Source organism: Macaca fascicularis, chromosome 2, assembly GCF_037993035.2.
Source record: "Macaca fascicularis isolate 582-1 chromosome 2, T2T-MFA8v1.1".
NCBI classification, from domain to species: Eukaryota; Metazoa; Chordata; class Mammalia; order Primates; family Cercopithecidae; genus Macaca; species Macaca fascicularis.
Window position 1 is genome coordinate 24813861 of NC_088376.1, and position 26459 is coordinate 24840319.

Genomic DNA, 26459 nt, shown 5'->3' on the forward strand with positions numbered 1-26459 from the left:
GAGGGGAATACAGTTTGTACATTATAGGTGCTGGGAATAAAGAGGTAGGCTTATAATTCATTTTATAGAAGACAGAAGATATTCCTAAATAGCTATCTAGATTATAAAAATAGGAGCCTAAAGCAAATTAAAATCATTAAATCAAGTTTGAGTTATAATTCATTCTTCCTACTAGTTTTCCTTATAGAAAGTAAATTCCATCACATTTGAAACTCCAAACTTAGAAAAATATAAAGAAGTCATCTAAGGATTTTATGCAGATAATGAAATTGCTTTGTTTTTTTTTTTGAGATGGAGTCTCTCTCTGTCACCCAGGCTGGAGCGCAGTGGCGCGATCTCCGCTCACTGCAGCCTGCGCCTCCTGGGTTCAAGCAGTTCTCCTGCCTCAGCCTCCTGAGTAGCTAGGATTACCGGTACCTCCCACCACGCCCAGCTAATTTGTGTATTTTTAGTAGACACAGGGTTTCATCATGTTGGCCAGGCTGGTCTTGAACTCCTGACCTCAGGTGATCCACCCACCTCAGCCTCCCGAAGTGCTGGGATTACAGGTGTGAGCCACTGCGCCGGTTGAAATTACTTTTTTAGACATCTCAAAGGGGAGGTCATCACACCTAACACAGCTAATATGGACTTTCAGTTCAATAACATTCCACATAATGATACTCATAGCCTTCAAAGGGTTTACAGAGGTCCACACACACCATTTTTTCCTCACAATAATGCTGCAAGATAGGGTCGGAAGCACAATCTTTAATTCACAAATGAGGGCACTGATTTAACCAAGGTCACTAGCTAGTTAGTGAGAGAGCTGGGTCAAGGCTCCAGCTTTCTTGACGGCTTCAAAACGCGGTATAATTTAGGTCCTTTGACTTAATTTTCTTTAACATGGCAAGATATAACCTTGCATTGTTCTCATGATCTGACACTGATAAGTCTAACAAGAGGCATCATAAGGTTTGCTGAAAAGATGCAAGCAAGGGCATGTCACTATGACTTACAGAAGTCAGGCATAAATGTAGTAGAGATCAGGGCAGCGGCTTAGAGCAAAACAATAAAAAATCATCTCATGCTATGGAGCAACTCCAGTGTTTTCATTTAAAACCTTGCCATCCATTACAAAGGACAAAGAAAGAAGTTTAGAACATCAAAATAAGATTATTATGCTATGTGCATGATACTGCTTTGGCAGTGTTGCTTACAAAGCATAGGACTTTAATATATTTTCCAAAGTAGGTTAAAAAAAGAAACAGTTTAGCTGGAGAAAGAGGCCATGTTATTAAGAAGGTAGGTACTGGCTGAGACTGGCAAGAACTACAACATTACTCACGGTGTTCAGCCACATTTTCAGAGTTGCTACTATATACCTCTTTCGAGAGCTGATGGGGCCATGCTTGCTCTGGCACACCAGAAGAACAGGAGCCACCAACTTGGCACATGAAGTGAAATGGGATATTCCAAAGTTATATACTAGGCTAACAGACACTACAGGCTAAGTCATATGGTTACAGAGATAATAACAAATAAAGTTACTTTAAAAAAATAAATAAATAAGATAACTTGGAAGTCCTTCTGTTTGTTTTTAAATATTTTACTGAGTGCAAGCAAGGTTAAATGAAGTTAAGAAGGAGAGCAGCAGGTGAACAATAAGGATAAGAAAAGAGAAGAGAAGCAGTAGCAGAAAAATCAGGAGGCTGGAAATGCAGAGAGAAGAGACCAGCTAATGGGAAAAGGGATTAGAGAGAAGGAATAACGAAGAATACATCACGAAGTTCTGTCTTAAAGAAGTAAGGCCTGGTCCACTTGAGTTTGACATTGGCTCCATCTTAGTGACTCCCATAGAGGGTTAGGCTTCCAGCTTGAAGGTGGAGTCAAATCAAAGCCTGAGGTGAAGGTGGGGTTTGTGCATGTGTATGTACGGGAAATGGAAAACATGTACGGTAAATTGTTTTTATATTACAAACACCAGAAAGTAAAGCAAAATGCAACAGAGTCCCTGGGCTAATAGGAACAAGACAAAGAGGAGTAAGAAAAAATGTGTAGGAGGAGTAAGAAAAATAATGAAACAGCTTTATATGATGTTCTAGTTGTGAAAGATGGTGTAGGTTATACTATTTCTGTGACCTCTGATGTGGTTCATTTTCTTCCTCTCAGTTGCTTTTTCTGTTAGGATTCCTGAAAGAGGCAGTCTTTACAAGGCAGTCATGAGCAAGCTGATGTGAGAACATACATATATAAAAGCCAGTAGTTCACACTGATTTGGCTATTTCTCTGCAGGCAGGCAGGAGAGAGCCTAATGCTAACCTTAAGAGTATTGCTCTTCCCTCCAGTCTTCCCTGGGGTATTCATACCAGGGCCCTGAGGACATTAGTTACTTCAAAGTATGGAATAGCTTCCTTAATGAATCCTCTGGGCATAAAGGTCTTTTAAAAGTCAATGTGATCACCTCACTGGGGCCTCCTCAGGGCTGGGTGGGTAGTATCAGTGGTCTCAGAAGGTAGTACATTCTGAAAGATGACCTGAAAAGAGAATGTGATAGCCACATGGGGATCTCTACTGAGATAGAAAAGAATGTCTCCTATTTAGGAAGAGAAGTATCAGCTTTGAGAGCCTTCTGAGTGCAGGGTGAGCAACCAACATCCTTGAGGGTGTTTTATGCTGTTACCAAATTTTAAAATGTATTTGTTTAATTTACATAAAGTAAAATCCATGTTGCATTTTTTATAAATCAGGTACAGGTGTTTCTGACAATAAATTTCATTAGAATGATTCCATTGACCAATAACAAGCTTACTGTATTAACAGATGACCACATTATAAATGGAGACTGAATGGGGAAATAAATCTAAATAGCAAAACAAATTCACAAAGAAATAACACTTAAGAATTTCAAAAGTAGCAACTGGTGAAGAACTAAGAGAAGTATACAGACCACAGTCAGCTACTTAATAATCTCGTCATTTCTGGGTATTTTAAATGGTGGAAAAGACACGCCTGTGGCAAATCCCTGCCTGGGAGTAACACCTGACACCTTTCTGTTGGTGTGGAGACCAAGAACCTACTAAACGGCTGGACAACAGACCCAGGAAAAACGTCTTATTGTTGGAACGCAATTGCTTAGCAAAGCCTGACACAGTTATGTCTTCTTGAGAGAAGCTGTAAATAAACCCAAATAGTGAGCAGGGTAGTTACAAAATGTGCTCCTTGAGCCTACCGTAAGCAAAAAAACTTAATCTCTTATTTATAGAGCTCACTTTGCCAAACAAGAGTCAAACAATTTGCAATAAAATATGTATACTCAATAAAGTAACTATAACAGAAACAGAATAATCCAAGTCATCAAAAAAGCATGGATAAAACTATAGGAAAAAAGCATGCATAACTGGCATATATACTAATACATAATTCTCTTCCTGTAATTACAGAAAAGTTCTTTTTACTCTAGAGTGGAGAGCATTAATCATGTGTTTTCACCACTATAATCTTTGTTATCTTTTCATTATCTTCATTAAAAGATAATTTTAAAAAATTAATTAAAATCTAAATGTTCTTGCTGGGTGCGGTGGCTCACACCTGTAATCCCAGCACTTTGGGAGGGTGAGGCGGGTGGATCACCTGAGGTCAGGAGTTTGAGACCAGCCTGGAGTTCGAGACCAACATGGAGAAACCCCGTCTCTACTAAAAATACAAAATTAGCCGGCGTGGTGGTGCGTGCCTGTAATCCCAGCTACACGGGAGGCTGAGGCAGGAGAATTGCTCGAATCTGGGAGGTGGAGGTTGTGGTGAGCCGAGATCACACCACTGCACTCCAGCCTGGGCAGCAATAGCGAAACTCCGTTTCAAAAAAGAAAAAAAGAAAAAAAAAATAATCTAAATGTTCTTGACTTCAGAAATTCCTCAAGTAAGGGAAACGAAGAAACTCTGAATCATTCCTTGGGCAAACAGTTCTGAGTAAAAGACATGTGAGTAAAGAATGATGTTTAAGAGAAATATTTATTTCTCTAAACAACAAGAACAACAACAACAAAAACAGGTCACTGGTAATTTTTAAGGAAAACTCCAAAACGAAGTCTTCTAAAACATAAACTGAAGAGAATTTTCATAAGATACAGCAGCTTTTCAATCAGATCAAGTTCTTTGAAAAATTTTTAAAAACATTTAATTAATTTTATTTCAATAGTGTTAGGGACACAAGTGGTTTCTGGTTAAATGGATAAATTGTATAGTGGTAAAGTCTGAGATTTTAGTATACCTACACATGAGTAGTGCACACTGTACCCAATATAGAGTTTTTATCCCTCACCAAGTGCCCCACCTGCCCTCTTCGGAGTCTCCAATTATCCATATCAATTTGTATGCCTTTGTGTGCCCACAGCTTAGCTTTATAAGTGAGAACTTATGGTATTTGGTTTTCAATTCCTGAGTTACTTCACTTAGAATAAAGGATTCCAGCTCCATCCAAGTTGCTGTAAAAGATGTTGGTTGATGGGCACTTAGATAGGCTCCATATCTTTGCAACTGTCAATTGTGTGTGATAAACATATATGTGCAGGTGTCTTTTTGATATAAATGACTTATTTTCCTTTGGGTAGATACCCAGTAGTAGGATTGCGGGATTGAATGGTAGATGTACTTATAGTTCTTTGAGAAATCTCCATACTCCATACAGGTTGTACTAATTTACATTCCCACCAGCAGTATACAAGCATTCCCTTCCTACCACATCCACACCAACATCTATTGTTTTTAACTTTTAAGTAATGGCTATTCTGGCAGGGCTGAGGTGAATTTCATCGTAGTCTGAATTTGCATTTCCCTGGTTATTAGTAATGTTGAGCAGTTTTACATGTTTCTTGGCCATTTGTATATCTTCTTTTGAGAGATGTCTATTCATGTCATTTGTCCACTTTTTGATGGGACTGTTTTTTTCTTGCTGATTTGAGTTCCTTGTAGATTCTGGATATCAGTCCTCTGTCAGATGCAAAGTATGCAAATATTTCTTCCCATTCTATGGGTTGTCTATTTACTCTGATGATTATTTCTTTCACTGTGCAGAAGTTTTTTAGTTTAATTGGGTCCCATTTATTTTTGTTTTTGCTGTATTTGCTTTTGGGGTCTTAGTCATAAATTCTTTGCTTAGACCAATGTTCAAAATAGTTTTTCCTAGGTTTTCTTCCAGAATTTTTATGGTTTAGTCTTCAATTTAAGTCTTTAATCCATCTTAAGTTGATTTTTGTATATGGTAAGAGACAGGAATCAAGTTTCATTCTTCTACATGTGGCTTACCAATTATCCCAGCACCATTTGTTGAATAGGGTGTCCTTTCCCCACTTTATGTTTTTGTTTGCTTTGCCAAAGATCAGTTGGCTGTATTTGGCTTTATTTCTGGGTTCAATATTCTGCTCCATTGGTTTATATATCTACTTTTATATCAGTACCATGCTGTTGGTTACCACAGACTTGTAGTATGATTTGAAATCAAGTAACATAATGCCTCTAGCTTTGTTCTTTTTGCTTAGGATTGCTTTGGATATTCGGGCTCTTTTTTTTTGTTCCATATGAATTTTAGGACTGTCTTCTCTAATTCTGTGAAAAAGGATTTTGGTGTTTTGATAGGAATTGCACTGAAGCTGTAGATTGCTTTGGGCAGTCTGGTCATTTTCACAATATTGACTCTTCCAATCCATGAGCATGAGATGTATTTCCATTTGTTTGTCATCTATTTTTTTTTTCAGCAGTGTTTTGTAGTACTCCTCAGAGACATCCTTCACCTACTTGTTTAACTATATTCCCAGGTATTTTATTTTATTTTTGCAGCTACTGTAAAAGGAAATAAGTTCATGATTTGATTCTCAGCTTGGCTGTTGTTGATATACAGCAATGCTACTGATTTGTGTACATTCACTTTGTAACCTGAGAGTTTACTGAATTCATTTATCAAATCTAGGAGTATTCTGGAGGCGTCTTTAGGGTTTTCCAGGTATACGATCATCTTATTGGCAAACAGAGATAATCTGACTTCCTCGTTTCCAGTCTGGATGCTCTTTATCTCCTTCTCTTGCATGGTTGTTCTGGCTAGGACTTCTGGTACTATGTTGAATAGAGGTGGTAGAAGTTTTGTTTTGTTTTGTAGCGACAGTGTCTCACTTTGTTGCCTAGGCTAGTCTTGAACTCCTGGCTTCAAGTGATCCTCCTGCCTTGGCCTCCCAAAAGTGCTGGGATTAGAGGCATGAGCCACTCAGCCAAGATCAACTTACCAACCAATTAGAGGTTATTACTGCAGGGAGAGCAATGGACTTTATAAAAGAAAATTTGTATCAACAGCTAATCCATGTCTACATTTATATTAATTAAGAGACAATAAAATATGCATAGGGAAATGCTAAGCAAAAGCAGATAAAAGCCAAGGCTAGAAGTTGAGGTCAATGTGTCTAAATTTACACCAAGATGATAATCAGACAAACTTCACTGACAGATATACTTTGCTGGGTCCCATCAAATTTGAGTTCCCAGAGCAAAGAGCCTCAAATAAAAATTAAATACTTATCTTAAAAGGATGATTGATTTTAAAAAATAAGCAGGCATTATTTGTATGAGAAAAAATAATAAAGATATATCCATTTTGAAAAAAAGAAAAAGCTGATACAGAAAATACATTTTATCAAGGAATGAATCTAAAACTTTTTTTTTTTCACCTTAAAACACTCTCTCTCATGAATACTATGAAGATACACACGGCCTGAGTTCCCCAAATGCAACTCACACATGTATCTAAATCAAAGGCTTCTTTGCCTAGTTACAATACTGCAACTTTACATCATTTCTCCAGCAAATCAAATAAGCAAACAAAAATCTCCCCCAAACAGTAATTTTTCACTTACAAACTTTTACCAAATTGGACACGGACTATTAACTTTTTGAACTCATATATGATTAATCCCAACTCTAAGCTAACCACATTATTTTGATTGTGAATCTAGGGAAAAGATGTATTACCTGGAGGTACAGAACCATGTTTAGTAAGGCTGAAGTTAAAATATATCATCCCCAGTAGGCTATTACCAAGATTATAAAACACACATCTCTCAGATAAATGTACCCTCCTATGATGACCGGGGTGGCTGGTACTCTAACATGCCTTTGCCCCAGTGATGCAGGGTTTTTCATACATTGTTAGCTGAGCTCTTTTCTAGAGTTTTTCTTATAAAAATATAATGCTGGCATCCAAGGCTAGATAAACTATGAAGGTATCTTCTCTAGGCCCGCACTCTTCCTAGTTGCCCTTATGCATTTAAATTAGACTGTGTATGAGCGTTTTTTCCATCACAGGAGCCAGTCTGGACAAGAAAGTCACTGGAGTACACACGTTGTCACAATGTATGCAAGGAAGGTGGTTTACCTCATTGGTGTCAAAAGGTACTAAATACATCAGCCTGTAACACAGTCAGATAGGCATTTGTTGGTTGGCCTAGGCATTTGAATAGCACAAACAACATGTCTTATTCGGGAACATGCTTTCAGAGGGAAGGCAGTGCTGAATTGGGGCGGTGGTGGGGAAGAACCATTGCATTTTCCAAAAATTCAACTCTATAAAAGCTTCATGTGGCAACAAGTTCCCCTGTAGGATACTCTTAAGCAGAAAGTTCTTCCAACACATGTAAAATATTCTCGTTTGTAATTTTTTCCAGGAACAGACCTGTTCCAGAAAGAAATATGCTTGTAGTTTAGGCAAACTCTTGTACTGCTTATTGTGTGAATTCTTCACCAATATGACATGAAAAATTCAACACCCATAATAAACATTAAGCTCCAGGATCTATTAAAGAACAAATATGAAGAGAAGAAAAAGAGAGTAGTTATTACAGTTTTATAGGAATAATTAGTCTGACATTTTGGAAGTGCTTTCTTTTCTGAGGAACAGGCACTGTGAGTGTTGTTACTGATAGCACCTTGCCCAGGCTAGATAATGAATGAAAACCTGAGTCAGAAAATAATGAAAATAAAGAGAATTACTCATTTGTTATGGGATCTGACTCAGACATTGGTAGTGTTACATTAATTCTTCAAATTTTCATAATTACAACATTTTTCCCAAGATGCTGTACAATCTTAAATATCCACAGCAAAAAGAGAAAATGTTATTCAATCAACTGGATGTTTTGTCCACAAAAGTCAATTTCTGAATAATTAGAGTTGTTTTATTATGCTGTTTAGATTGGATTTCCATAATAACACTAACAATGCATTATTTTAATTTCAAATATGTATTATTTAAGCATGCTATTTAAATAATTTCTCTTAATTTCATGTTTAAAAATAATTTCTCTTCATTTCACATTTAAAAAGCCTGATTTCACGTTTAAACTAGCTGGGCGTGGTGGTATGTGCCTGTAGTCCCAGCTACTTGAGAGGCTGAGGCAGGAGGATCGCTTGAGCCCACTTGAGCCCAGGGGTTCGAGTGGGGGGCTGCAGTGAGTTCTGATCGTGCCATGCAGTCCAGCATGGGTGACAGAATGAAGTTTCATGTCTCTCTCTCTCTCTTTTTTTTTTTTGTTAAAGGCATCGGAGTGCCGGGCATGGTGGCTCACGCCTGTAATCCCAGCACTTTGGGAGGCCAAGGCAGGCGGATCACGAGGTCAGGAGTTTGAGACCAGCCCGACCAACATGGTGAAACCCCATCTCTACTAAAAATCCAAAAATCAGCTGGGCATGGTGGCACGTGCCTGTAATCTCAGCTACTCAGGAGGCTAAGGCAGGAGAATCGCTTTAATCCAGGAGGTGGAAGCTGCAGTGAGCTGAAATTGCGTCATTGCACTCTGGCCTGGGAGACAGAGTAAGACTCTGTCTCAAAAAAAAAAAAAAAAAAAAAAAGGCGTCAAACTTTATTCGGTGGCTTATATTCCACAGGGCACATACTGTATCTTTCAGTAACATATCCTTAAGCTGACCATTGCTAACTTAATATTAATAATAATTCTGATGCAGCAACCTGTTCTGACATTTACTAGGTCTTGTTTAAAAATGGTTGTCATGAAAATTAATGTTATAAAACAATATTATCTGAGAATATTTGGCTACTTGGGAGGCTGAAGCGGAGGGTTGCTTGAGTGCAGGAGTTCGAAGCTGCAGAGCTTCTTCGAAGAGCTCTTCTTCAGAGCTCTGATGACGCCACTGCCCTCCAGCCTGGGAGACAGAGCAAGACCTCATCTCTAAAAATAAATAAGTAAATAATAAACAAAAAATCCTAATTCCTAAACCTTACTAAATATAGATGAGTTCTGAAGTTGGGTGAGGGATACACTGGGACTGATGATAACCATTTTCTCTATTTGTTGCGAATGTGTGAAAAACCCACTTCGGCCTGTTCCTTGATAAAGGAGAGTCTAGAGGCCATCTAGTTCACACATTTTACCTAGTATTTCCTATATGCACTTAAAATTATTACATCTTCACTTAGCTAAAATTTCCTACAATTCACTAAAAAAAATCAGTCTGATCTTTTCTCAATTATACTGAACTGGTAAGATTTTACTGTACCTGCTGTTACAGGACACACCAATCAGAAACCTGAAATGGATGCGTGAACAACTCTAACAGTCAAAAAGAAACAGAAAAGGAATCACAGATTACCACTCCAAGGGATTCACCTTCCTACTTTAAAAATGCTGGCAGCACTTTATACATCAAGTAAAGTTGACAGATATTCCCTGGGTTAGAAGAAAACAGAAGAAAAAGATACATGAAGATGATAAACACAACACTGTATTTTCTTATTTACCAAATGGAAGTAATTTCTCCAAAGGCCCTTTTTGTTAGAAAAGAGATAAGAGTAAAACTTTAAACTTTAAAAGCACTTTTTAAGGTATCCCATATATCAGCAAATAGGTAAGGTCTAGTTTTAATCATCTTTAAAAGAATCAAACCTATCAAGGACCTATATTTAAGCTACGAAAGTAACAAAGTTTTAGCAGATCAGCATTTCTAGATGAGAATCTATCAAAAAAGAATAAACAGTTAATGCTCCTTTTCACCAAGGCAAACTGGATGTCTGAGGAGGATATCAAATTGTTGGTTATAAATAAAGACTTGCCCACACAAAGCAGAAATACCATGGGCTCTATAGGAAATCCTTGCTTTGTCATGAAGTCATCCCTCACCTGAAGCCACCAATCCTTTCTTGGTAACTCTTTGAGTCAAAGAGGATGAATCCTTTTGACTTTTTTCACAACTAGGCAATCCAAGATCTAAGCCTACAATGGGGTAATTTCAGCTTTCCTTTCTCATTTAGTATTTCCTAGAAAATCAATCTTTGATAAAAACTGCTATGAACAAATGGATCTTTTTGTTTACATTATTATACACCAGTATTTCTTGTAAGACAAAGAAATGGTTTATTTTTACAGAATTGACAAAAAAGGGAAATAATCCTTTTAATATCACTTAAAATTTGCATTTACAAATATGTAGGGGTCAAGGTAAGCATCTCACAATTGCTATTTTCTGTTTTTTTTTAAACCAAATTTATGATGGTACACAATCACTTCTGTGTATCTTCTTTAATTCACAAAACAGAAATGTTCTCTTTATAACGTATATTCCCTGATTTTATTCATCCACTTAACGAGCCTTCAATTTTTCTAGAACATCAACAGTATGAATAGCATTATTTTCAAATGCATCTGACTAAGCCTATGTGAAACTTAGGGGAGGGAAGGGAGCAGTGTCTCAGGATTCTACAGATAATACTCAGCCGGAACCCGAAGGCTTTAATAAAAGTTTCGAACTTTGTTTACTCTCTTGCTATTAAAAATACCAGATTAGATTGATTAATAGCAGCTATCTAATGTTTACTTAAACAACAGGAGTGAAGTATGAACTCTATAACCACAGCTTTCCTTTTCTTTATATGAGGCGTCAGAGAAGTTAAATGACAATAACATAGAGTCTCTCTACATCCATATTTGGAAGTATTGATTAGAATGACTTTTAGAACTTAGCAGGAAATAATACAGAAGACAAGCCAACTTTTCACAAGAAAACAGTGTGAAGTTAGCTATACATTGTGCCACATATTTCTACTTAATATTTTTCACTTTAAAAAAGTCATAGGCATCAGAAGAAATCTGGTATCTAGGTAGCCAACTGTAGTTATGGTTCTAGGAAAAAAATTCTTTTTTTTTTTGTAGTCCTGCTAAAATAGTCTGCTTTGAAAACAGACTTGCCATTTTACAGGTTTACCTGAATTTCAGTTAAATAAATTGTTCTTTTCCAGTTCTCTAGTAGAATGAGACATGTAGAAGCAAGGTTCATGCTATTGTGTAAGCACTAGACTCCTACTGAGGTGTTATATGTACCTTTCATCAGTCTAGCGGCTCCCAAACTTGGTATAAATAATCTACACAAATAAAAATGTGATGAAATAATTAATCTGACTTTATGGTTCCCACCCACCAGCAGTCACTATCAATTGTAAAATTTTAATATTTGCTAACACAATTTACTACCTAATCATAATGAGTCCAAAGACAAGCAATAACAATCAAAGCTAAGGTATCAGAGATAATTTATGAATAAGAATTGTATTCATTGCTTAAAAAACGGGCCTTAAGTGATCAGAAACAAAAAGCCCTGATGTTGGAGACCGAAGAAGGAAACATTCTCCCCTGATGTTGGAGACCGAAGAAGGAAACATTCTCCCCTGATGTTGGAGAATCAAGAAGGAAACATTCTCCAAGCCTTTATAGATCACTATAAAAGAGCCACTGGGAGCAAATTCCTCTTTTCTTTTGCTCAGTCCATTTGAGAAGAATAAAGCTCTTACCAGTGAAGCTGCAGCTGTGCTCACCCTCAGCTTAATCACTATACAAGGCTGAAGGTTAATTAGCTGCCATTCTTAGCTCTATTTGTTGTTCTAATACAGATCTGCACACACCTAAGACTGGAGTAACCGACACTTGATTTTTATTTGAAAGGTGATGCGGGGAGAGGGAGCGGCTCATCCATCCTGAGTGCTGATGTTTGTGGGTATGCGTAGAGCATTTTCATTTGACTGGACCTGTATAGTTCTGCCCATTTGAAGACAGACAGACAAAGACTTCATGGTTGCTTACGAATGCAAGCCCCTGCTGGTCCAGGCTGCACCGCAAGGCAGCTTATGGTCGGAAGGCAGATGACAGGGCAATGAAATACACAGGCAGGGTCAGAGCCCAGACGATTCCCTCCAAGAGCAAAAGAGAGCCAAATCACGTACCGTTTACAGATTACCTTAAGTCCTCACTTAAAGGTTCTTGGAAACTGCAACTTCAAGCAAAATGACGTACTGTATGCCGCAGGAACCTAACTCTTGTTTAGATCAATTAGCCTATGGTAAATTGGTTTCATTATACATTACATTATTTCACTTAAAGTTGCAGTTTCTAAAATCCTACTGATGACATTAAATGAGGACTTATGTCACACTGTTAGTATGATTTTTAGCAACTAAAAAAATGTTATGAAGAATTTCAAACATATCCAAACACAGAATAGTATAATGAGCACCCATGTACTCATCACTCAAATTCAACAATTATAATGGTCAATCTCGGTATCTTCCATACTCCTCCCCACCTACAATCTTTCTGGATTATTTTGAACTAAATTCCATATATCAAAGAATTTTATTGGCAAATAGTCCAGTATAGATGTCTAAAAGGTAAGGACAGGTACAATTCCATTATCATGCTCAAAAATTTCTGGCAGTATTTTCTCAGTATCAAATGTTTCACTGTCAACTTTCTGACTGGCTGACAAGAGTCATACATATTTGGGGGAAATTTTTAAATGATACAATATCATAACTGAGTTTAGAACAAAACAAGCTCAAAAACACTTTAGAGAGTAATAGTAGTAGAGCAGACAAATAGAAATGGGATTAATACAATAATGCTAGATGATACACAGACTTACACACTTTTCAAGAAGGAAAAAAAGGTTAGAAATATTTCTAGCCATAACTCTGTAAATCAAGCATCAGGTAAAGGAAAACTGCTGATCTCCTAATTGTCAGGGTTCTCAGAATGATTAATTTTGTATGAGGTAAAATACCCATTTTTTAAATACGTCTGAAGACCATAATATAAGCACATTTTAAATAATTGTTAAAGAAACAGGTTTCATGTAAAGAATATTACCAAACATCTAAGGGTTTTTTTTAAAAAAGCCCACAAAATAGCAAAAACAAACTTCGAAAGATGAAATCAAACAGAACTTAAATTTTATGTGTTAAATAATGACTTGAGAAGAAAGTACTTATAAATAAGAAAGCACAGAAATTTGATTCCCCAATAGTATTCTCAACTTTGGCAATTCACAAATTAAATCATGTTTAGTGAGCAAGACTAAACTCAGAAAAAGCCAGGTAACATCTAACAAAGAAGAACGCTCGGTTGGGCGAGTGGCTCATGCCTGTAATCCCAGCACTTTGAGAGGTTGAGGTGGGCGGATCATGAGGTCAGGAGATGGAGACCATCTTGGCTAACATGGTGAAACCTCATCTCTACTAAAAATACAAAAAATTAGCCAGGCGTGGTGGTGGGGGCCTGTAGACCCAGCTACTCAGGAGGCTGAGGCAGAAGAATGGCGTGAACCCGGGAGGGGAGGTTGCAGTGAGCTGAGATCATGCCATTGCACTCCAGCCTGGGCGACAGAGCGAGACTCCATCAAAAAAAAAAAAAAAAAAAAAGAATGCTCTATCAGGCTCAGTAAACACCATCATGAAGTGGTGGCCTAATAACACCAGCAGTTAGATCTACCTAGACAACTGCATTGAAAACAGAATGATTATTGCTGGTGCACCCATCAACTGGCTGATAACGTTTGGACATTTGCCACCTGAGCGATAATCCTACTAAGTCAAGGTTTGGCTTTTTTCAGATTGCAAAATCCAACTGTCAATGTTGAGGTGACGGTGTTAGATACTATTCAATACTACCTTCCCAATTAAATTCAACTGAGTAGATATTTATCAGTCATCTACTGTGGGCCCATTTGGTGTCCTAAATACTCTGGGAAATAATATCAACAACACATTACCATTTACAAATGGCTTTCATATATGCCATCTCATTTTAACCTCAGAGGAATCCAGTGATTTAGGTAGGGCTGGTACTAATCCCAATTTTATATCAAAAACTAAGCCTGTGGAAAGTTAAGTGACCATCCAACGTGATATGACTAATAAACAACGAAGCTGGTTTTCAAATCTACATCTGCTGTCTACAAATATCACGCTGATAAAGATGGGTAGTCATACCCTAAAGAATATCTGTGTCGGAATGGACCAAAATTTTTTTAAAGAGACAAGTGCAGATTACAAAAAGAGTAAGAAAAAGATTTAAAAAATAAGTTTATGTACGGATAAGAGTGAGAAAGTATTTTTTAAGTTGGTTAAATTTATATCATTATACAAGGCCAACTTTTGAGCGGACAGCATTTCTGGGTTTAAATAGCTCTACAAATTCAGTGTAGGAAAATCTTATTTATTCATATTCTATCGAACTTTTTTTGTGATAATTTGAAGACAGATTTAAGATAAACTTTAATCTAACCTAATCTTACCTACCTCTGTAGGTAAAAAACCTACAGAGATTGAAAGTGTACCAGGTAACAGTGTGAAATAAGTCCATTAAACAAAAGAATGGACATTTGACTACTTTAAAATAAACAACTCTATTTCAGATTCTAGAAGTGTCAACATTGATAAAAACAAGGTACCAATTAGGAAACTTTATTTTATGTGTTAAAGTGTGACAAACTAAATGTTAGCATGTATTTTACAAGTTCCTTTCTAGTCTCATATCAGACAGGCTGTCTCTGGTTTTATGGAACATTATTTTTAGGCTTGTTCTTACTATCAACAGCATTATTTTCAAAATTTCTTTCTTTTACTTATGTGATTCTGCTTTAGTTAGGAGAGATTTTTAAGTTTTTGCAGAATGCATTTGTAGTTTTCTGAAACACAGCAAGAAAAAAAAGAAAAACTAGTTCACTGAACAGAAGTCTGTCTGATTGCTGAGACAAGGCTCTGGTGGAATGAATCTATTCCTTTAAGCAGGAGTATCGGTAGAGAGAACAGGCTGTCATATACAGGCTTATTCAGGGTAACAGACTCCATTTCAGCTGACTCGGAGGCAAACCAGGCCAGGCTTCAAAATCACCTCAAAAAAAAAAAAAAAAAGCCTTCCTGCAACATTACCTCCAAATGAGGTTATACACAGTCACAGACAAATGGGATTAAAATGGGAACAATAGGACTGAAAGAACAAAATCAACTTTAAGTTAGTGTAACATTATTGGACTTCACTATCTGTAGTAAAGTATGAATTAATTCAAAAAAATATTTTATAATGATCCTGCACAATTTTATTTTTTGGGCAGGCTGGGTGCGGTGGCTCATGCCTGTAATCCCAGCACTTTGGGAGGCCAAGGTGGGCAGATCACAAGGTCAGGAGACCTGCTTGGCCAACACAGTGAAACCCCGCCTCTACTAAAAGTGCAAAAATTAGCTGGGCATGGCAGTGCACGGCTGTAATCCCAGCTACTTGGGGGGCTGAGACAGCGGAATCACTTGAATCCAGGAGGCGAAGGTTGTGGTGAGCTGAGATCGTGCCACTGCACTACCGCCTGGGTAACACAGTGAGACTCCATTTCAAAAAAAAAAAAAAAAAAATACTAATTTGCCACTTAAAAAAAAGTTTTTATTGCTGAAAAATAAAAAAAATACAAAAGCAGAAAGACTGTTATTTCTTGATGTTTTATAAAACAGCCAGGATCCTAAGCAACCCCACTGACACTCGTCATTTCCATTTGTGTAAAATTTCACGTATCTAGTGAACACAGTTTATTCTTGATTGTAGAAGAGGGAATCTCATGCAATATTTAAGCTATTAATTACTCAAAAAATATTTCTCCCACTGAGAACATCAATGAAAACCCTAGGGCTATCTTTGGAATTTTGTATTTTCTAAAATAAATCCAATGTGTAAAGAAATGGCCCAGGAATTAAGAATTTTCAGTGTTAAGCACACCAGCAAGCCATAAAGGCCTGGCTATAGATTTCTTGTTTTCTTGGTAGGTGTATTTCCTTGTTTACTTTTGGGGTATATCCTAGAACAGACCATTCAGGACCGTTCTAATAGCTTGTCGGGATGCACAGTTATTAGGATGCCAAAAAGGTCACGTTTGCATGGTGCTGCTGGTTGTTATCAGATTTAATAGCCCACATTTCTCAAATTAACATCTTCTAGTAGGCATCTAATTAAAGATTAAGCTATTCAACTTGAATTTTTATTATTATTTGGCAGGACAACTTAATTCATTCTTTAAATGCACTTTCCCATTTAAAATGATTTTCCTTTTTCTTTTTTTTTTTTAACCACACTGTGCCTTTTCCTTTTTGGCAAATAATAGGTCTTAAAAACACTAATGAGAAGACCCAACTTAAAAAGAATATAGTTACATACTATGAAAATGTAAAAATAATAATAGTAGTAGAAGCAGTGGTGGTGGTGGTGGTAGTAGTAGTTGTTAACAAGTTACTAAGGTCTGACATTTACATCTTGAGAAGCTCCAATTCATACCAGATTTAAAGTTTCTTACCAGGGTTGCAATCTGTAAGAAGTGAGCAGATGGAGAGGAGAACTTTAGAAATAGTTAAAGCCGGACTCCAGTTGTCCTTTAAGATGTCCAGACAGATCACGCCTTGGCTGTTAATATTACAGTGATAGATTCTTGTTCGGAAGGTAACCTACAAGAAAATGTAAAGTTATATTTTGTTAGACAAAATATGTTTATCAACAGTACCTATAGACAATTTTTGTCTGATAAGATTGTCTATTTTATCAGACAAAACAGTCCAGGCTATTGGTTTAAATACACTTGATTGTTTTCTTGGGCACATGAGATTAATCAACAGACAGAGATCATCATTTTAGAATCTGTCATTTTGGGCACAGAGGAATAAACATCAACAGCAAAGCCATGACATTCTGCTTCTTATAGAGTCCTGTTATTTAACAAACGTTTTAGGGACTGAGTTTACTTTTGATATAATTACAGGAATGTTCATGAGGAGAAATTGACTCTGACTTCTAAAAAATTTCAAAGAAAACCTTTGTTAGATTCCAGTTATTTTAAGGATTTTGTACATTTATAATATTCAAACACCAAAAAGCATGAGAGTACTAATACAAAGAAAATAAATATTATCCTATAACAGTTTTTTTTTTTTTTTTAGACAGAGTCTCAGGCTGGAGTGCAGTGCCCAGGCTGGAGTACAGTGGCGTGATCTTGGCTGACTGCAACCTCCACCTCTCGGTTTCATGTGATTTTCCTGCCTCAGCCTCCCAAGTAGCTGGGATTACAGATGCCTGCCACCACGCCTGGCTAATTTTTGTATTTTTAGTAGAGACGGGGTTTTGCCATGTTGGCCAGGCTGGTCTCGAACTCCTGACCTCAAGTCATCCACCTGCCTTGGCCTCCCAAAGTTCTGGGATTACAGGTGTGAGCCACCATGTCCGGCCTAGAACACAGTTTTAAAACATAAACCAAGGCATCTACATAAATAACATGCCTAGTTCATAGAACTATATTAGTATAATTATAGTAGTTATACTTTATTATATTAGTTACAATTTACTATATTAGTTATATTACTATAGTAGTTACAGTTAGTTGTAATTTAGAAACCTTTTCTTTCTTAAATTTTATTTTTAAAATGTAATATTAATGCACAGTCTTTGCCCTGTGATAGCTAGATCACCACTGTATGTTGCTTATGTATAACTGTGAAACATAACATGTTTAAAACACTTCAACTGAAAAAAATTAAATGCAAATCAGTTTTATAACTACTATAACTCTGTTTACAAGTGTTATGTAAGTGGCAATAAGATGTGAATACTATTATGTTCATAAATGTGCTTACATTTTAAGTTGAAAAATACAAAAATCTCAGTGTTCTAAAGACAGTCTTTTGGTACTACATCTTAAATGCCTAGAAATGCTGAAGAAATTATAATGAACATTCTTTAAAATGCATAGCAGAATCTGCAAGGGGAATCCCCACAGTCTAGAATTAAAAGCCAAAAATTATAGTAAGTGCAACAAGCTGAGAGTGCACCTGCGATGGGTTTTGGGAAGAGGGAAGGGAGTAAAAGATGGTATTCAGTCTTAACAAAATGGAGGTTTGGGTTTTGATGCCTTCATGGAAAAAGAATATGAAATCTTAGGCCTGTATGTTACAACAGTTTAGAATTGAGCGCCCTTATATAAATTAGGAAACTGTAATGGCTAGTCTTTCAGTAAATGGATGGACTTGAAAAGATATGCCTTATGACACAGATAGCGAAGAAACTTACCAAAGAAAGCCTGGGCTCTAGACTGAGAAATGTTTTTCCTGAGAATTCTAAATCCTAGACACATACACTGTGTAAACACTAGCTAACAAAAAGAGCTTAAATGACTATATTATTATCAGGTCAGAATACGTTTAAGGCAAAAAGCATTGTTAGAAACAAAGAACTTTACTGATAAAATAAACAACTCATCAAGAAAACAGTAACAATTCTGAATCTGCTGTATCTAACAATATAGCCAAAAATATACAAAGTAAAAATCTGCAAGATTATAAGGAGAAAATGACGTATCTATAGTCAAAGAGGAACATTTTCACTACAGCAACTGATAGGTAAACCAGACTAAAGATTAGTAAGGATATTAGAGATTTGAACAACTAGATAAACAAAATCAAGGGACTGAATGAAGATAAAATCCTACACTTAATGATTAAGGAACATTTAAGAAACATTTATAAAAACTGATCACATGCTAAGCCACAAAAGAAGCTTCATATATTTCAAAGAATTGACATTATTAAGACCATAATGCAAAGTCAGAATCTACATATAAAAACATCCCCCTATCATATGTTTGGAAACAGAAAAACTCATTTTCAAATAATTCTTGGATCAAAGAAAAAATCAGTTACTATTATAGCTGAATGACAATGAAAATATTGGGTTGCCAATATCAAAATTTTGTGACTCAGCTAAAACAACTGTAAAAGAAAAATCTACAGTTTCAAATACATATATTAGGAAGGAAGAAAGATACTTAATGAGTTAAGTGTCCAACTCAGGAAGGTAGTAAGAGAACAACAGACTGAACTCCATGAAAGAAGAAATAAAGACACTAGCCTAAGTTAATGAAACACAGACTATCTTATGATATTAAAATTTCTGTGGAGAAGGCAGAGTGCCTATTCCTTTCAGTACTAAATGAAAAGATAAAATATTTTTATGATCCCAATTTAACTGATGAGTGGCTTACATAATATTGATAATTAACCCTCAAAACAATTCAATGGGGGAAAATAATATTATTGTAAACACTTGAAAAATGATGAAACTAAGGCAAAGGAGGTTAAAGAACTGGCTCAAGATCCCACAAGTGGTAAATGGAAGCCAGAATTTGAACACAATTGTGCTGATCGAAAAGCCTATGGTCTATCCCTCAGCATCAATGCCTCTGTTCTTTTGTAAAAATGTATAATTCTGGAATAATTGTAGATTCACATGCAGTTATAACAAATAAAGAGATCCCGTATATTTTTCACTCAATTTTCCCCAATGATAACATTTTGTATAACAACAGTATATTGCAGGAAATTGACATTAATACAGTCCACTGACCCTTTTCCAGATTTCATTTTTATGTGCACTCATGCATATTAAATATATTTAGTTCTATGTAATTTTATCACATGTATAGATTTGTGTGAACACCACCAGTCAACACACAAACAACTCTACCACAAACATTCTTCATGGTACCTTGTGATAGCCATAGTTGCCTTCTCCCTTTACTTCAATTCCTGGCAACTACAACTTTGTCCTCATCTCCACAACTTTGTCATTTCAAGAATGCTATAAAAACGGAATCGTATAGTATGTAACCATTTGAAATTGGTTCTTTTCACTCTGCATAATTCCCTTAAGATCCATCCAAGTTGTTGCACGGTGTCAATAATTTGTTCCTTTCTTATTGATGAGTAGTATTCTATGGTATAGATGTGGTACAGTAGGCAGATAGCCAGACATGAGGAGGAAAAGGGAGGCCCTGAGAAAAGGAGTCTGGAAAATCTCACACCCCAGAGATCACCCTAAACAGGTGTGCTAGATATGAACAGACAGGAAGGGAAATACCTAGGTAGAAAGGAATTCCCCTTAAGACCGTACTGACTGCTCACTCTGCCAGTTAACCTGCCAGAATGTAGCTAGATGCATGCTAAAGGGAAGAGGGCAAAGGAGAAAATTCCTGAGATACGCAGAAGCAATTCGTGTTCAACATCGGGTTCACTCGTGCATACCAATAGTAATGGAGGGTCCCACAACCTTGGGGCGGGAACTAGGTGAGGGAAAAGGCAGGGACTTAAGGCAGATGCAGAAAACTAAACAAAGTAAAAAGGTGGAGACTAAGAAAGAGGCAGGAACTTCAAGGAAAAATCTGTAATCATAAAAACCCAACACAGAACTCTCGGGGTACTGCTGGCTCACTCTCTTTCAGCAGCTCACTCTGCCTCATCTTTTCAGAGTGTACTGTCTCTCTAGATAACTCCCTGCTCTGTATTTTCCTTCAATGAATTCTCTTTTTCTGGCTAAATCAGTAGCTTGGCAGAATTCTTTCTCCAAATAAGACTAAGAACCAAACAAACAGTAATAGATGTACCAATCTGTTTACCATTTACCCACTGAAGGGCATCAGGTTTCTATGAGATTGAAAGAATCAAAATGTTTTTCCTACTCTCTCAACACAGAAGACTTCTGTGACCAAATGTGGGTGAGGAGTTTCTCCTGACAACTAATTTTCTGAGGCTAGCTGGGTGTCCCACAGTTCAACTCTGATACTATCCACCTGGATGTAGAGTCAGAACCTATAGGTTTAGGTCTCAGTCCCACAAGACTGCTTCCCACTTCAGATGCCAATCCAAGTTCTGGCTGTTATAAATTGGGGATTCCCACAATCCCCTCCTCAGGTTCAATCATATGCGAAAGCAGTTTACACAATCCATAAATGCGTTTTACTTATCTTTACTGGTTTATTATAAAACATATTACAAAGGATATAGCTGAACAGTTAGAAGAAAAGCATAAGGTAAGGTACGAGCCATAACGGGTGGGGGTGGTACAGAGTCGCCATGCCCTCTTGGGGTACAACAACCTCCGTGAGTTCAGCAACCCAGAACCTCTCTGAACCTTGTTTTTAGGCGTTTTATGGAGGCTTCATCATGTAAGCATGATTGATTTAAATCATTGGTCATTGGTGATCAACTCAACTTTCAGACCCTCTCCTCTCCCTGAGGGTTATAGGGGAGAAGGGCTGAAAGTTTCTACCCTCTAATCACATGATTGTGACATGATGGCAACCAGCTTCCATCCTGAGGCCTTCCAGGAGACCCCAGCCACCAGTCACCTCATTAGCGTACAAAAGACAGTTAACATTTCAGAGATTGCAAGGGTTTTAGTAGCTTTGTGTCAAAAATGAGACCAAATAGTATATATTTCTTATTAGAAATCACAATATTGCAGGGTTGTTTCCAGTTTTAAGCTATTACAAATAAAGCTGCTCTGAACATCTGTGTATGTGTTTTTTGTGAACGTAAGTTTTTGAATCTCTCGGATAAATGCCCAAGAGTGTAATTGCTGGGTCGTATGTTAAGCTCATGTTTAGTTTTATAATAAACTGCCACACTCCTTCCCAGAGTGGTTGTACCATTTTATATTCTCACTAGCAATGTGATCCAGTTTCTCTGCATCCTTGCTAGCATTTGGTGTTATCACTATGTTTCATTATAGCCATTTTAATAGGGTATAATGATACCTCAGTGTGGCTTTAATTTGCATTTCCTTAAATGCTAATAATGTTGAACACTTTTTCATTTGTTTATGTGTTATCTGGATATCCTCTACAGTCTGTCACATTTTTGCTCATTTTTTATTAAAAACTTTAATAAATGTTGTTGACTTTATGTTTTAAATGCAGACATTTCATTAAAACCAAAGTATAATTGGATGAAAAATAATAAAGTTTGAGTTTGCAAAGAATCCTGTGCATTTCTGGACAGAGTTTTACACTTGAATATTTTATACCAACAATAAAAGGATCTACTTTGGTAATGATGTTTGTCAACTTCTATTCTGACAGGTGTTCATGAATTAAACCACACTGAATTAAACAGACAGACTGACTGTTCCAACATGTTCTAGTGTCAGAGACTCCCACAACTACCACCTTTTGAAGCTGGAAACAAAATCTTGAATCCTAAGTTTTAAGAAGTGTTATGCGTTTATCTATTGAAATGTAACCCATCTCCTCTTTGGGGGTCCTGCCATCGTATTCCTACTTCAATACTATACTTGCAGTAGGACCTCCTCATGAAACTGGGAATTACTCATGAAAGTATTATCTTTCAACTGATGTCCAAAGCAGTGCCTGGCATACAGAAACAGCCCACTGTTTGCTGAACAAATGCTAACACACCACAGGCTCGTCATCTCTGAGGGGCTACAACCTCTCACTGTTTTTTAGGTAAAAGAGCATTTGAGAACCATACGTTAGGAGTAAAAGCTGGAAGACTAGAGAATATCCTGAGGAAGCAGAAGACCTCTTTAACATTTTTCTGTCCCATGTTCCTTTACTAAATTTTCCTACAGGTTATGATATTATTTCACAAGGGGCTTCATATAGGCTAAACTAATAATAAAAATGATAAATTTAGTAAGCATTCAACATGTGCCAGGCACTCCAATATAAACATTTTTATTGCTGCTACTTCCTATTTAAATGTTAAAAGAGAACCTAAGAAATGAGTGGTCTGGCCACATCAGCAAACATGTTCTACAATCAAGGTAAAAACTTGCTAATAAAAGCTCTTGAAGCAGCCAGCATTCTCTTCCAGACCTTATCAACAAACTAGGGAAAATGAGAAAGAATACTTGTAAACTGATAAGAAATTGTCTGCAGTCCTTAGATATTAGTGATTCAGAAATAGGAAATAATATTTTTAATAGTGACAAATAGCAAAGAATTTGCAACTGCCAGAAGGAGAATTTTAGAGGCTGAGAAAGCAAGTCTTCCCACCCTTAACCTACAAGACGACTCCGATCTCTGACTCAATTTTCCAGAAAGCCCATCACACTATCTTGTTCAGGGGGCTGGGCAGCTATGCATCCTTCACATCATGTTGCTGACAAGCGAATGATAAAAAATGACCATAAAGCAAACTGCACTTCCACTGCAGGGGTTAATACCCGCTGAGTTCTGTGTATCAAACTAGTGATGCACACATTAGCATTTATAGCTGTATTTGAAGCACAGCTCAATAACTGATGTTTACAATGACACCCACCATTTCTCAGTAATAGGTAAAGTTATATTGAGAATAACAGTTTTCAAAGGCAGGGAGGAGAGCACCTTTTGGAACATTTTCCACACAAAGGAAATTTTAAAAATATGACTTGGATATAGCGATATAGAAGACATGTATTTAGAATGGCTAATTCCCAGATGACCCTGGATAAGAAAGGTTTTAATGTATGTGTGATAAACACACACCCAACACCTGCATGTGTGGGTACACATGTGCAGTAGATGGAATGATGCCCTCCTGCCCCAAAGATGTCCACATCCTAATTCCTGGAACCTGTGAATGCTACCTCACATGATAAAACAGCCTTGTGATCAGGTGGAGAATCTTGAGATGGGGGTGATTATCCTGGATTATTTAGGTGGGCCCAATATAATTACAAGGGTACTTTAAGAGAGAGGCACGAGGATCAGGGTCAGCAGTAGGGGGTGTGATGAGTGATGTGAGGAAGGAGCCATGAGCCAAGGAATGTAGTTGGCCTCTAGAAGCTGAAAAAGGCAAGGAAAGGGGATTTTCCCTTAAAGCCTGGAGAATGAACTCAGCCATGCTAATACCTTGATTTGAGTCTTCTGACCCACAGAACTATAAGATAATAAATTCATACTGTTTCAAGCCACTAAGTTTGTAACAGCAGCAACAGGAAACTAATAAAGTGTGTGTGTGTGTGTGTGTGTGTCTGTGTGTATCTATATCTCCCAGCTGTCTCATTACTTTCTTTTAAAAGTACTTAAAAATGAAGCTGTGCATTTCTGTACTTCACAGAATCATCTCTCCTTAAAAACCATTCTAGAAAGAGTTAACATTCTTTATGTTGACTAAAGCATAAAAGAACGCAGTAGCATTCTTGGATAACTGCTACTCTGAGCCTCTATTTCCTAACAAAACAAGATGCTTAGATTATTTCTAAGGTTTATTCTAGTTCCATGATCCATGAGTTGTACCGTGGAAAGAATATATGGGTTTGGGAGTTAGTTGACTTGGGCAGGAATTCTCCTTTTGGATGGGTCACTTAACATCTTTGAGATTCAGTTTCTTCATCCATAAAATGGGGAAAATAACAGTTATACTCATAGTAGCTGTGAAGACTGAAGTCCACAAATGGTTCTAATAGCCTGCGTGGCACTCAGCAGGAATACAATGAGTATTAGTTCTTCTTCCCCTCTCTTACATCCCCTAGTTACTAGTTATAAGATTAACTGAGAATGCATCACTTTAAGGTATAGGCAAGACTCCATATATAAATAAAAAGTGATTTTGTAAGAGGAGAGACATCACGAAAGGCATAAATATAAAAAAAATTTTAATATAGTATTTCTGACAAACTGATTCTAAACACAATTTAGAAAGATGTTTAAAAGTAAACAACTCCAAGATGAAAAATTATTCTGATAACATTCAAAATAATTTAAAATAATTTTTCAATGATAATGTTTTTCATCAATTTTTCAAAAAATCTGATAAGCAGATAAATGGTGCCTTGCTTTTACAGAGGAAATATGCAATCAGTGAGAAAATTCTTTTTAAAAATACTTGTCCATGGAGAACCCCACTCCCCATAAATACTTGAAGGCCCATGTGATGAATCAGTAAATCATGTAACAAAGCTCCAAAACAGTATGGTTAACATTATTAGGCTCACTATGAAACTATAGTTTATTTAAACAGGTTGTTAGTATACATTAAAAAAAAAAAATCCCCTCTTTGAGATTTCAAGTGCTCTTTTCTTAAAACCAATTTAAGAGCACTGCACCGATAACTAACATACACCCTAAAATTAATTTTTTATTAGTGACACAGTAAAAACTGGAAAAACTCATTATAAATGAGGGAATAAATCCTGAAAAATATGTATATCTAAGAAATACACATTAGCAAAACAAAACACCACCCCCGACCCCACAGGAATATTGTCTGGCCCTTGAATAACTGGCAGTGAAGGAACTGAAATTAAACATCATCTGAAAACCATAACGCATAAAGATGACACCTATCCAGCTGTGAATACTAACTACATGCTACAGCATGCTACAGGATAGGACTATCTTTTAGCTTTCAAGTACAATTCAAATGATTAAAAACAAAAGACCTTTATCCCACAGACATTTACATTGAAAAAAGTCTTTCTCAGTTTCCTTTTATGTATAAATGTAGAAAAACATGCAACTAGAAAATTTTCCCCATCATGAGTAGCAAATCTCTTAGAAGACTGGGAGCATCTTATTCAATTCTCAGTGCTGTTTCCTACAATACAGCAAATTACTCTCAACTCCTACAAGGCAGGATGCTTGGCATGACTTGATGAGGGACCAACAGATTCCTTCTTTTGCAATTTATAAAAATTCAGTTTATATAGAATGTTTCTGGAACATACCTATAATGAATAACGTTCATTGGTTCTTTTCCAAATTTTTTTTTTAAATTAGTGACTTCTTTCATTATATTTCAGATTTCTTTTTTTTAATCTTTACACAATTATTTTGTTTCTTGACTTGTTTTTTGTTTTTGTTTTTTTTTTTAAGTTTCAGAGATGGTATTCCAGCGGATTCTCCTTAATGGTAGATTGTATCATGGTACAGATAGTAATCTCTGAGTGTGAGTTCATCCTCAGTGGGCATTTTCTTTCTTTCTATAGAAGTCTCAAGTGCTTTGGATTGTGGAATATTTTGCGTTTGCATCTTCATGGGCCTCAGGTTACACTAGTTTGAGACTAGACTGTACCATATATGTCAAAACATAAGGCTTATAATCACCCCTTAGGAAAAGAAGAGCTGATTTAGATTCAAATCGTCATAGAAGTTTCCTATAGATGACCAAATCGTCATAGAAGTTTCCTATAGATGACATCTCAATTACTTTCTTTTGAACGAGATACTATCTGGTAAAGACACAGTTGCCTGACACCAGCTCAATCAATGCTTGTTTGGCATGCATATAGAGGTTTCCTTCCGCAATGGATTAAAAAAAAGTGGAGGGGTTCAGAAATTAAACAAAGCTCTAA

At 36.7% G+C, this 26459-nt stretch overlaps 1 protein-coding gene across 1 annotated transcript in view; it reads right to left on the reverse strand.

Annotated features, from left to right (window-relative positions):
• Positions 1-26459, reverse strand: part of UBE2E2 (ubiquitin conjugating enzyme E2 E2) — a 386475-nt gene that overhangs the window by 36062 nt on the left and 323954 nt on the right. Inside the window, exon 5 of the mRNA XM_045385212.2 lies at positions 16636-16783. Within this exon, the coding sequence (XP_045241147.1) occupies positions 16636-16783 (148 nt within the window). The remainder of the gene's footprint in view (positions 1-16635; positions 16784-26459) is intronic.